This window comes from Felis catus, chromosome X (assembly GCF_018350175.1).
Source record: "Felis catus isolate Fca126 chromosome X, F.catus_Fca126_mat1.0, whole genome shotgun sequence".
NCBI classification, from domain to species: Eukaryota; Metazoa; Chordata; class Mammalia; order Carnivora; family Felidae; genus Felis; species Felis catus.
In genome coordinates, this window is record NC_058386.1 from 106,421,667 (window position 1) to 106,434,900 (window position 13,234).

The 13,234-nt window shown below is 38.1% G+C and overlaps 1 protein-coding gene across 5 annotated transcripts in view; it reads left to right on the plus strand.

Annotated features, from left to right (window-relative positions):
- The window catches only part of OCRL (OCRL inositol polyphosphate-5-phosphatase), a 58,027-nt gene that overhangs the window by 34,402 nt on the left and 10,391 nt on the right, over nucleotides 1–13,234 (plus strand). For all 5 annotated transcript variants that reach the window (XM_023248839.2, XM_045050595.1, XM_019824260.2 and 2 more), the window contains 4 exons: nucleotides 683–818; nucleotides 5,602–5,712; nucleotides 6,373–6,538; nucleotides 6,803–7,038. In XM_023248839.2, the coding sequence (XP_023104607.1) occupies nucleotides 683–818; nucleotides 5,602–5,712; nucleotides 6,373–6,538; nucleotides 6,803–7,038 (649 nt within the window). The remainder of the gene's footprint in view (nucleotides 1–682; nucleotides 819–5,601; nucleotides 5,713–6,372; nucleotides 6,539–6,802; nucleotides 7,039–13,234) is intronic.

Consider the following 13,234-nt stretch of genomic DNA (forward strand, 5'->3'; position numbering starts at 1 on the left):
AGAGCTACTGATAAGAACTTATGTGTGTCACCTTGTGGCTTAGGTGTACAAGGTGTTACTTATTTTAATTGAATGATGACTAGGCTTTTTCCCTACCCTTGGTATTCTATGGGCTGTTATATGTTCAGACTTGCATGCTTAGATGTTAGTTCATCTCTATTTGAAGAAGCTAGTCATGAAAGTCCAGGTTAAAAAGGAGAAATCTCTAGTTATTTCCAGAGATCAAGCCCAGTCTAGGAATATAGCATTGGATTTTTAGATTCTTACCAGTTGTCTATCTGTTGTGAAATGTCATTGCAAAATGTCATAGAGCAAAGTATTCTGAGTATAATCCTGACCTTCTGAGGATATTTTAAGAAGGTGCTATTATATTTTCCTCTGGGGCAGTGTTGTTAAAGATGTAATGCTAATTTGGGGAGCACTGTTTATTCATTCATTACATAACTAATCACTGAGCACCTACTTTGCACAAGACACTGTCCTAGGGGTTGGAGATTCAGTGGCAAACAAGCAGACACAGACCCTTTACAGAGTTTGCAGTATAGTAGGGAATATTATAGTTGGGATCATTAGGGAAGGAGAAGCATTTAACAAGACGGCCTAACCCTGGTCTAAACCAGTGTGGTAGGTATTACATTCTTGTGTGGTATGTTCCCTTCATAATTCCTTTCTTTATTTGCAGTGGGAAATGTCGGGTTCCAGCCTGGTGTGACCGGATTCTTTGGAGAGGAACAAATGTTAATCAGCTTCATTACCGGAGTCATATGGAACTAAAAACCAGTGACCACAAGCCTGTTAGCGCCCTCTTCCATATTGGGGTAAACACTTGTTTGTTCATTTGTTTGTAGGTTAAGTATATATTCTTAGAGCATCATTTAGCCTCAAAACATATCAGTAGTTCAGTGAGCCATAAATGTTACCATAACCAAATAATTATTTGCAACTTTGAGAAATTAGTGCCCCCAACCGTCCTAAATGCTGTCCATATGGTTCTTAATGAGCTTGGCCTTTTAGTGACACAGATGTTTCTCATGCTGCAGAGTGTCTGGGTGGTAACCTTAGCCTCCTAAAGTTGTTATTCATAAAGAAGAGTTAGAAGCTAGGTTTTAAAGAGTGAGTAGATAGATAGATAGTAAGGAGGGAAAGGCCTAAGAGAGAGGTTCCAGGTGGAGGGGCTGGGAACAGCAAGAACAAAGGCATAGACTGATCAGCATACAACCAAAGCTGTATATTAGCTTAAAAGGCATATTGTCAGCTGTACTATTAGTGAAACTTTCCTGTTCAGGAGCACATGTTTTAAATTTTTCTTTAACTCTGTTGCATCCTAGGCTGGATTAATGGCCAGTTAATTTTTTTTGTCTCTGTTGTAAGTAGTTTTTGCTTTCACATTGTATTTTCTAGCTGTGTGTATACGTAGGTTATATCTTGGGATCTTGTTGATTTAATTTATTACAGCTAGTACATTAAAAGAAATTTTTTAATCTTTATTTATTTTTGAGAAAGAGAGAGACAGAGTGCGAGCAGGGGAGGGGCAGAGAGAGAGGAAGACACAGAATCCGAAGCAGGCTCCAGGCTCTGGACTGTCAGCACAGAGCTGGATGCAGGGCTTGAACTCACAGACTGTGAGATCATGACCTGAGCTGAAGTCAGATGCCCAACTGACTGAGCCACCCAGACACCCCATGACAGCTAGTACATTTAGATTATTTCTTGTAGATTTCCCAGACATACAGTCATGTAATCTGTCAGAATCTATATAGTTCAGTGCTTGATAGGGTGGACTTTATAGACTGCTTAGATTTGCATCCTTGTTCAACTACTTCCTGACCATGTAACCATGAAAATTTATGTAACAGCCCTATGCCTCAGTTTCCTCCACTATAAAATGGGGATAACAGTGGTACTACTTATGGGGATTAATGAGTTAAGACATGCAAAGAGCATAATAGGGTAGATTTCTTTCCTCTGTGTATATGTTGATTCTTTTTGCTTCTGAGATAGATTATCCCCAACATGTCTTATCCTTCTGTCTTAAAGGGGAATTTTGGGGGTATTTCCTTTATTTACAAAGTTACTTCTTGGTCTTAGAATAATCTGAAGCAATTGTGACTTGACTTTTATCCATTTTGAAATTTTAAAATAATAATAAATAATAGTTTTTCTCAAATAGTAGCTATGTGTGCTGGAGGCTGGGATGGCCAGTTTAGACATATCTCATTTACTCCTCACAACAGTACTATGAGTTAAATATTTCTCATTTAACAGGTGAGCAAATGGAGAACTAATGAGTTAAAATAACTTCCTTAAGAGCATTCAACCAGAAGGAGAGCTAAGATTTTAATCTTGTCTGTTTAACTCCCAAGCCTATGGATGTTCTTTCCACTAACCCCACAATGCCTCTATAGTTACAAAGAATTTACAGACTACATAAACCTTTAGATACTATTTCTAGCCCACCTAATTTCTATTTTGTACTTGTGAGCTGCTCTGTTTTCTTCATTTGAATTCTCTTAATTCATTTTTAAAAGGATGTCTTTCCCCAGACACTAACCTTTTTGGTTTAATCAGCTGTGCTTGGCTTTTTTGTTTGTATTTCTTTTCAGAACCTTGGAATATTTGTAATATTCCACACATATTAATCCAGAGCTCCCAGCAGGATAGTTAACAATTTTCCATACTACCTGTGTATTTTTGTGTATCTTTAATAAGTGTCTACCTTTCTAATTTTTAATACTACTTAAATTATGCAGGAAATCAAAAGTGCTTTCTCTTTAAAATTAAAAAAAAAACGTTTTAAAGCAAAATTTACAGATAAGGCTGAAGTTCTTCAATCCCTATTCTACTCCCACCTTTGTCCCAAACCCCCACTTTCCAGCCAGGCCAACTACCATTATGAATGTATATCTTTCTAGACCAGTATAGTCCAATAGGTCTTTCTGTGATGATGGAAATGTTATAGATCTATCCTGTCCAGTACAAAAGCTACTAGCTTCAGGTAGCTATTGATCACTTGAAGTGTGGGTAGTGAGACTAAGAGAGCTGAATTTTCAATTTTATTTAATTTGAAGTAATGTAAATTAAAAAAAAATTAATGTTTATTTTTGAGAGAGAGAGACAGAGTGCAAGCAGGAGAGGGGCAGAGAGAGAGGGAGACACAGAACCAGAAGCAGGCTCCAGGCTGTGAGGTGTCAGCACAGAGCCCCACGCAGAGCTCAAACCCACTAACTGTGAGATCATGACCTGAGCCAAAGGCAGCCACTTAACCAACTGAGCAACCCAGACGCCCCTGAAGTAATGTAAATTTAAATATCCATATGTGGCTACTGGCTATTATCTTGAACAACACACTTCTAGACTTTTGCATATGCTTTTCAGTGTTTACCCATATACAATAGAGTATTGTTTTGTATATTGGTACATATATCATAAATGGTCTCATACCGTATTTGTTGGTCTGCAGCTTGCTTTTTAAAAAAAAAATTCAGTGGTGTGTCTTGGAGAGCTACCCATGTTACTACGTAAATATCTAGCTCATTAATCATCTAACTCATTCTTAATTCCTAATTTTGTTGGTAATTTCCTTTTCTAAAGTGGGTGTATCAGGTGGTGACATTCTTATGGTGGTTTTCCCCTTCATTATCCTTGATATGCCATTAAGGGGTATGATCATGATAACCAACTGAGAAAAGTTTTGAGTTTATTGAGTTAACCACCCCATATTTTGGTCTCTTGGGCATGCTTGGGCATGATTAGAGGCTTTAAGAAACCACATTATATTTTTACCACCATTGTCATCAATGACTGTTAATAAAGGGACCAAGTGCTCAATGGCCAGTTAATTAACTTCAGAAGACTTGCTGTGGGCTAGCTGAGATATGGTTTTCACCCCTGTACTTGGTAATGGGATCTGTTGCATTGGTTCTCAGACTTTGGTGGACAGAGAAATTGCCTAGAGATCTTTTTAAAAAATGCAGTAGGCCAAGGCATCTGCATTTTTTAAGACCTACGTGAATTAATCCTGTTGCGTACCTGGTATTTTGGAAAGGATCTTACACTAGAGGTCCAGATACAACAATTGGATACAATTGTGGATACAACTGTGGCAGTGAGCAATTTAACTGATCTTTTTGTATCTTGATATTCTCAAGGATCAGAAGAATAATCCTTCCTTTGGTAGCCTGGCTGGTTGTTGTGAAAAGATGACACACATAAAATACTTCATGAAATAAGAAGTTGCAAAATTTTATAAAAATATTAAAAATATATAAAATTTCTCTTAACACTATACTATGGACCCTGGTGACACTAGCTATTGCTTGGTCCTCAGTTCTCTAAGAGTTATGGCTTAGACATGTAAAAACCTTCCCAGTCGTTGAGATCTTTGGCTCAGCTTTGATGCTTTTATTTTCCATATTTGATTTACAACCTCTGCTACATGCATCAGTCCTTTTTTTTCCCTCAACATGGAATCTGTGAAGTTTTCTTTCTAAAAAGAAGCTACAACCTCAATAAGTTAAAATGCTATGTTAATAATGTTCATTTTTGGCATTGATTTGTATGAAGTTTAATAGTGAAAAAAACCCGAAGCTATTTCAGGAAGCTGAAAGCGCTGTGTCAGATGGGAAAATTTTTTGATCTATTAGTCAAGATGATTTGTTTGTCATGCTTTTTTTACCCTAATCTAGGGCATTTTGTATTGGCTCTTCTCTAAAATAACCATAGGATCTGTTTACTAATGTACCTTTATCATTATATAATGATATAATGCACTGACATTATGATTCTTGGCATTGCGCATAGCAGCTAATAGAATTAAATGCTTTAATCATTTTTCTGCTGTTTCAGCGCTTTGTGATCATTGTTAGAAACAGTAGTAGGTATGTTTTGACACTTAATTTGTGCAATGCAGGAAATAATTTTTACCATAATTGTCATATTTCCCCCAACACCAAATAACTTAACAATGGAGCAAGAAAATATTCTTCCCAAATATCACTGCCAAGCTTTTTATTTATTTATTTGTTTGTTTGTTTATTTATTTATTATTATTATTTTTTTTTACTGCCAAGCTTTTTAGCACAGAGGTTTAACTTTTCCAGGAAGTTAACCAATTAACCTTACCTTTACCATAAAGTGTGTAGTGCTGAAATGCTTAGTTTAATTTATATTTGTTTTAGTGATGTTTAAAAAATTGTTAGACTCTTAGAGATTCAAGCTGAGAGCACACAAGACTAAAATAAGGATCTGTTTTCTTTGAGGTAAAAGTTGTGGATGGAGTGATATTTCAGAAAGTGTTTGAAGATGTTGTTTGCACCACATTTTATTTTAAATGATTGCTGTAACAACGCCTTTTAAATTGTTAGGTAATCTCTATGAGTTCAAGCCCCGCGTCAAGCTCTGGGCTGATGGCTCAGAGCCTGGAGCCTGTTTCCGACTCTGTGTCTCCCTCTCTCTCTGCCCCTCCCCCGTTCATGCTCTCTCTCTGTCCCAAAAATAAATAAACGTTGAAAAAAAAAATTAAAAAAAAAATTGTTAGGTAATCTCAAAGGAAGATGAGCTAGGAGCATGTAAGACTGAAAAAGAGGGTTTACTTTCTTTCAGGTGAAGGTTGTGGATGAACGGAGGTATCGGAAAGTGTTTGAAGATATTGTACGCATCATGGACAGAATGGAAAATGACTTCCTTCCTTCCTTGGAGCTCAGCAGGAGGGAGGTGAGCAAAAATACATGGCTTCCCCATGCACTGCCCATCATGGTCAGTGCAGGGGAAAGCATGTTTGTTAGAGAAGGCAACACAACAAAGTGGTGAAAACCATGTGTGTTGAAGTCAAACTGCCTCCATGCTGATTCCAGCACTGTCATTTAGTAGATGTATGACCAGAGGCACATGTCTAACTCTCTCAGAGCCACACTTTCCTTTTCTGGTTAAAGGGGTGGTTGTGAGGATTACATGAGTTAGTACATGTGAAGCTCTTAAAACTGTGCCCAGCACAAAGTAAGCCCTCAGATGTTAGCTTTTCTTACTTAGTATTTCAGAGCTGCTGGTTAATTCATATCTCAGGAATCAGGATTTGGTCATGGGATGAATGTCCTGACCCAAGGTTGGGTTATCCTCTTAGGATCTCAGGAATAATCAGAGTAGTCCAGAGAAGTAGCAAGAGCTGCCTAATTCCTCTTCTGCTGGTGTGAGTAGAATAACAAATGAGAGGACGTGGCATACAGCCAGCTCAGTCAGTGAAGGCGTACAGACAATAGTTGTACACCTGGTCAATAATAATTACCTTATTCTTTATTCATATTCCCTATGGAATAATCCAACTGACTGACTTCCCCTACTAGTGATGCATGTTTGTGTCTGTCTGTTATTCCCCAGTTTGTGTTTGAGAATGTGAAGTTTCGGCAACTACAAAAGGAGAAGTTCCAGATCAGCAACAATGGACAGGTTCCCTGCCATTTTTCTTTCATCCCTAAACTTAATGACAGCCAGTACTGCAAACCATGGCTTCGGGCTGAACCTTTTGAGGGCTACTTGGAGCCAAGTGAGTTGTCCCTTTACCATTGTCTCTGCTTGCAATGCATCCTCTCCCCCTGGCTCCCACCCCCTCCCTCTGTTTAACTTCATGTTTTCTAACCACATGTCTCTTACCTTTACTGTCATTATATTGGGGAGATCTCTTTTGTGTGTCTAGTCTCTCCTTCATCACCTGATGACTTTTTAGAGGACGCTTCTTCTGTTGGTTTTCATCTCCTTTCACTTTTCCACTATAAGTTTCTGTTACCATGTGTCATTTCTTATATTTCAGATGAGACCGTAGACATTTCCCTTGATGTGTATGTCAGCAAAGACTCTGTGACCATTCTGAACTCAGGGGAAGATAAGATTGAAGATATTCTAGTCCTTCACCTGGATCGAGGCAAAGATTACTTCTTGACCATTAGTGGAAATTACCTCCCAAGTTGCTTTGGTACATCCTTAGAGGCTTTGTGCCGAATGAAAAGACCAATCCGAGAAGTGCCTGTAACCAAACTCATAGACTTGGTAAGAAACATCCTAAGGCACAGAACCTCCTCTAGATATAATTTTCACAATACTTAAGTGATGTCCTCATTGTCTCTAGGCTTTCTCTTTTGCTGGGGTTGGGGGAATTGTCAAGTGATAAGAACAAGAATGTCACTTTACTCTAGCACTACTTTCATTAGATTAAGTCTCAAAAAAGAGAGAGTAATCTGTAATTGGCTCTTGTCAGGAATATATAATACTGTGTTCACTGAATTAGATTAAAGACTCCCTTCTTAAAGATCTAATGCTTATTTGTTATGCTCTTCATAATTTAAGTTACTTTTGTATAAATTAGCATGTGTGTGAGGTCCAGTAAGTTGGGGGGGGTGGTGGCAGTATTATCCTCATTAAACACATGAGAAAACTGAGGTATGAGACAATAACTTTCCCAAAGTGGAATAAGTTAGCAACGAATCTGTCCCCCAGACTTTCTCATTCCCAGTTTGGTAATTCCTTACTTGTATCATCATATCTAATCCCAAACTTGGCTGCATGTTGCAGCCCAGACCTGTAAATGAACCTCAGAATCCCTGGGGGTCCTTGAACAAGTACAGATTCTTCCCTCCGTTCACCTCTGGCAATGGAAGGACAGTCTCGGTGTGCAGGGCTTAGGAACCTGCATTTTATCAGCATCCCACATGATTATAATGTACACTGAAGTTTGCTGCATGTTTAATGGGACTCAAGAAAGGGAAGCAGTAGGATTTCCCTTCCCTGACACCAAACTATAATAGCAGTGTTCTTATATAGGAAATGCTTACTACCTTCCATAATGTAAATTGATGTAGTAACAAGTTCATTCTGTTAAGAAATTTTCTTCTAAATAAAAATATTGCCGGATTTGTGTGCAGACCTCTTTGGGCTGTAAAAGCATGCTTTTGGTCTTTTACCAAGAAAAATGAGGTGATGTGGCAGCCATACTTTATCACTACTATTAGTATTCATGTTGATGTTCTTTAGCCTCACCAGAGCAGTGATGTTATCATCTAGCAAGGAGGGCTAGACCAGCGGGCAGACTGCTGGCCTGTGTGATCTGTTCTGTTGCCATGGAATTGTTTTAGCTATGACTCAGATGGCAGATTAAAACACTTGAGTCCAGTCCCAGCATTCTTTCTTGGAATTATACTTGTTTCCCTAGAGCCCTCATAACTGGGTGTATTACCTCTGTTTGAGAGAGAACCATTTTCTTCAGAAATTTACGTCCTTACATTCTCTTATTTTTTTATGATATTGTTTTTTTTCCTTTTACCACCATATTCTGTCTTTCCAATTTCGTATTTTACTGTTTAGGATATATTCTAAATGAAGTTTCCCATTTTTTCCCTGCCCCCTTCCTTCCATCCTAAATATCATTTACCAGCTTTCTTTTTCCCAACGTTTAATTATGAAAGTGGCAGATGTACAGAAAAATGGGAAGGACAGTACAATGAACCCCCACATGCCTTACATAAAATAAGCATTTTTTTTTGTTTTTTGTTTTTTTGTTCTTGTTTTTTTTTTTTTTTTTGCTGTAACATCTGAAATTAAGTAGTGATATGTCACTTCACTGGTGAACACCTTACTCTGCCTCTCTTTTTTGAAAAATTTTTAAAAATGTTTATTTATTTTTGAGAGAGAGCGAGCATGAGCAGGGGAGGGGCAGAGAGCGAGGGAGACACAGAATCCAATGTAGTCTCCAGGCTCTGAGCTGTCAGCGCAAAACCCGATGTGGGGCTTGAACACATGAAACATGAGATCATGACCTGAGCTAAAGTCTAAAATTATCTGTACCCCATTTGTAATATCTTCCCACTGTATTTTGATTTGATTTTGACCTTCTGCAATGCTTTCTTGTATTTGTTTATATTTGTTCCAAGACAAACATGATATTTCACATCGTATCAGATGATGCTATTAATAATGATACCCATTATCTTCTATTGTATTATTTACTCTAAAATTTTGGTGAAACCAGAAATGAGTTCAGTGCCTATGTTGAGTTTCCTTGTACTGTTTCAGAAAGATTCTTGTGCCATACCCTCTTCCCACCAAATGTGGAATGAAATACTGGCATAAACCCTTTTCATTCTTCTTGCCCTTCTCAATGATAGTGAATTTGCCACTACTAGAATAGTTGGAATTAGCACAAGTGACAGACAGAGGAAAATTTGTTTGTAATTATCTTTATTCTTTTCCAGAATAAAGATAAAATTTTCTAGTTTATTAACTAGCATATAATCATCAATATTCATTACACATTGAATACAAAGTATTATGGAGTCTATGTAGGTTCCTGAAATTTAGTGGTGATGAAAGTTTACTTATATATACAATATGGCTAAATTATAAATCAAGGTTAATAGGGAATTTGGTTAGAGATACTCTAAACATTAGCTACTTTTACTGGTTAATGTCCAGTGTATTTGGTAAGTCAATATTTTGGAAAGGCATTTGTAATGAGACTTGTGGAGCTTGTAATTTGTATTAACAATAGATTCCTTTCCTGTGCTGTTTGCTCAAGCCTTATATGTTATAAAAGCTTATTGATTAACCAGCTAATTTCTATAAAAATCAATCTCAGAACCAGCTTATTTTGGCTTTAATGCATATTTGATTCATGTAACATTAACATAACTAGAAACAAGTTCAGCACATAAGAATAAAATTGACTAGAAAAGTGATTTGGGGTTCATGATACAAGTATTTTGAGTAAGTCCAAGTATTCAAGAAATATGTATTAACATTATTGGGTGAGCATGTCTCCCAGATGTAAGGGACATCGTGGATAAATGCTAGAAGGTAAAAGCAGAGACACCTAGGTGGCTCAGTCAGTTAAGCATCCAACTCACGATCTCAGCTCAGGTCTTGATCTCAGGGTCATGGGTTCAAGCCCCATGTTGGGCTCCATGCAGAGCATTGAGCCTATTTTAAAAAAAAAGGTGAAAGCAAAAAGACCACATATGAAAAATTATAAGATTTCCCTGGGAAGGGGAACCTGGGTGGCTCAATCAGGTAATCATCCAACTCTTGATTTCAGCTTAGGTCATCATCTCACAGTTGGTGAGGTCAAGCCCTGAGTTAGGCTCTGTGCTGACAGTACAGAGCCTGCTTGGGATTCTCTCTCTCTGCCCTTCCCGCATTTGTGCATGTGTATGCTTGCTCTCTCTCTCTCTCTCTCTCTCTCTCTCTCTCTCTCTCTCTCTTTCTCTCTCAAAATAGATAAATAAACTTAAAAAAAGAGATATCCCTGGGAAGAGTGAAGATTAAAGAAAAGAGTATGTGAGGCTGGTTGGGTAGGTTGGGAGCAGGGAATAGAAAGTCTTGAAGTCAACAGATGAGTTTATGCTGGAGCAGAGGGCATCTACAACTATCACAAGACTTTTATGGGTAGTATGAGGTTGTAAATTGACATATTTGGAGGAACAGCTTGGTCTTGCTTATAGAGTGGGCTAATGGACAGACCAGGTTTGAACTTGCCAGATATGGTTAAAGGTTTTCTCGTAGATACGGAGACAAAAAATGTTGAAGGATGAATGGACAGACTATATTTTCTTGGGGACATGTTTATTAGAACAGTATCAAAGTTGAAATAATAAGAATAATGGTTTGGTGATTAGTTCGTCCCCAGTGATGTTTTCATTATGTGTTTACTTCGTCTTACTGATCAACCACTCATTTCTTATCCTGTTAGGTGTATGGTTTGTGTTTCTCCTTTTTATATTTCATTTTAATTAATCCTTTCTAGAACTTCAATATACATTCAGTTTTCTGCTTTTTATTTTCTTTTATTTTTTATTGTTAAAGTTTATTTTTGAGAGAACGCATAAGCAAGGGAGGGGCAGAGAGAGGGAGAGCGAGAATCCCAAGTAGGGTCTGTGCTGTCAGTGCAGAGCATGACGTAGGGCTTGAACTCATGAACCATGAGATGATGACCTGAACTGAAATCAAGAGTCGGGCACTTAATGGACTGAGCCACCCAGGCACCCATTTGCTATTTATTTTTAAATTTGAATCTGCCTCTAAATGACTCTTTAACATTATCTTAGCTACATTTACTACTGGCAAAATTCCTCTAGGGATGAGTGTTGGAGTGAAGAATGATTTGCAGTGCATTTGTAGCATGCCAATGTTGCCCCACTAGGGAATCTGAATTAGGTTTCCTTTTTAAATGTAATCAATGCAGGGGCACTTAGGTGGCTGTCTGACTTCAGCTCAGGTCGTGATCTTACTGCTCATGAGTTTGAGCCCCACGTCGGTCTCTGTGCTGATAGCTCAGAGCCTGGAGCCTGCTTCGGATTTTGTGTCTCTCTCTCCCTCTCTGCCCCTCCCCCACTCATTCTCATTCTCTCTTTCTCTCAATCAAAAATGAATAAACATTAAAACATTTTAAATGTAATCAATGCATAGCCTTTTGTAGAGAGAGGACAGGTCAGTTGAACTAAGTGATTATAAGCAACCTTAGAACTACCTTAGGAGTATGCTGTTTATCAGTGGAGGCTAAGTAGTGTTTCTGTTTGCAGAATTGAGCCTAGTGTTGAAATAAGTTATTTACATCTACTATATGCCTGTAGCCAGAGAGGTAAACTCTCAGTATAAATGTGCTGCCCCACCAATATCTAATCAAAGTCCTTTTGATTCTTCTTTCAGAATTTTCTCTTTTATCTATTTATTTAAAAAAATATATAGTTTTCCCATAATTAGTTAAAGTGTTTACTTGCTCCTTTTTGATCTACCTTGATAACCTCTTAACAATCCCTTTTGCCTCTATCGCTGCTCATTCATTTTTCCTCTTCAGGGCTGTCAGACTAATCTTTCTATAATACAGCTTTGGGGCCTATCACTTCCTTGCTTAAAGGTAGTCCGTGGCCTGCCCATGCCTACTTAATACAGTCCAAATTGCTTTACCTGTCATTCAAGTTCACCAAAAGTCTGACTTTAACATTCCTTTTCATACTTATTTCCCACTATTTTTCTCAACATCCTCCCATGCTGTTTGCAGAACAGATGACCAACTTTTCCCTACACCCACCTTGGGATTTACCTTCTCTGAATCTTTGCTTATTTTTGCCCCTTCCACTTGTAGTGTCCTCACCCCATCTCTACTCTTTAAAATCCTATGAATCTTGGGGCGCCTGGGTGGCGCAGTCGGTTAAGCGTCCGACTTCAGCCAGGTCACGATCTCGCGGTCTGTGAGTTCGAGCCCCGCGTCGGGCTCTGGGCTGATGGCTCGGAGCCTGGAGTCTGTTTCCGATTCTGTGTCTCCCTCTCTCTGCCCCTCCCCCGTTCATGCTCTGTCTCTCTCTGTCCCAAAAATAAATAAACGTTGAAAAAAAATTTTTAAATAAAATCCTATGAATCTTTTAAGGGCTAGTTAGGTCCCATCTCCATTGTGAAAAGTCCCCTGACAGCCCCAGCCTAAAGCCATCTCCTTCTTTTGAACCCCTTTGCTTGTTTTTCATATTAACCGTTTATTGAGAACTCCTATCTGTGAATTATAACAATATCAGGCTATAAATTCTGGGATTTCTTACCCCAAATCAATTGCATACCCAAATCAGGGACCATATCATTCCCTTCTGTGTAGCCTCCTTTCTCATCCACCCCCACTGCACCCCCCAAAGGCATGCCTTGCACTGCTCAAAGAAAACTGCTTTGAGGACCTGGTTTGACAGGTTAATGTATAAAAACTCTGCCTAGTTTTACTCATCGTATCATGTGGCATGTATTCATGGGAGGAAAAATAGAGAAGTCTGTTAGGCTAGTTCTACTATTTCTTAATAAGTAGTCCTAAATTTAAAGAAAGGTTGTGCTCCAAAATTGTGTTAAATTAGATGTTTGGCATTCAGAATTTAACTTTTAAATTAAAAAAAATAAAGTAATTACAATACTATTAATACTGCATACTTCATAAGACAATATTACTCTGATTATTTTTAGCTCGATTTATATGTGGTATTTAAAAGTCTAGGTAAACCTATAAGAGCCTGTTTAATCCATAATGTACCTAATAATACTAAAAAACCTATCCACCATATATATAAAAGTCATTTGGGGGAAATGTATTTAGCATTCTACTTGGAACATCAGGGAGCACACACTCCCCCACCTCCAGCCTCCTTCACATCTCTCGTAGTAAGATCGGGACTCCCCCTTTTACTATCAGACATGAGACGTGTGATTTATATTCAGGTTCTTG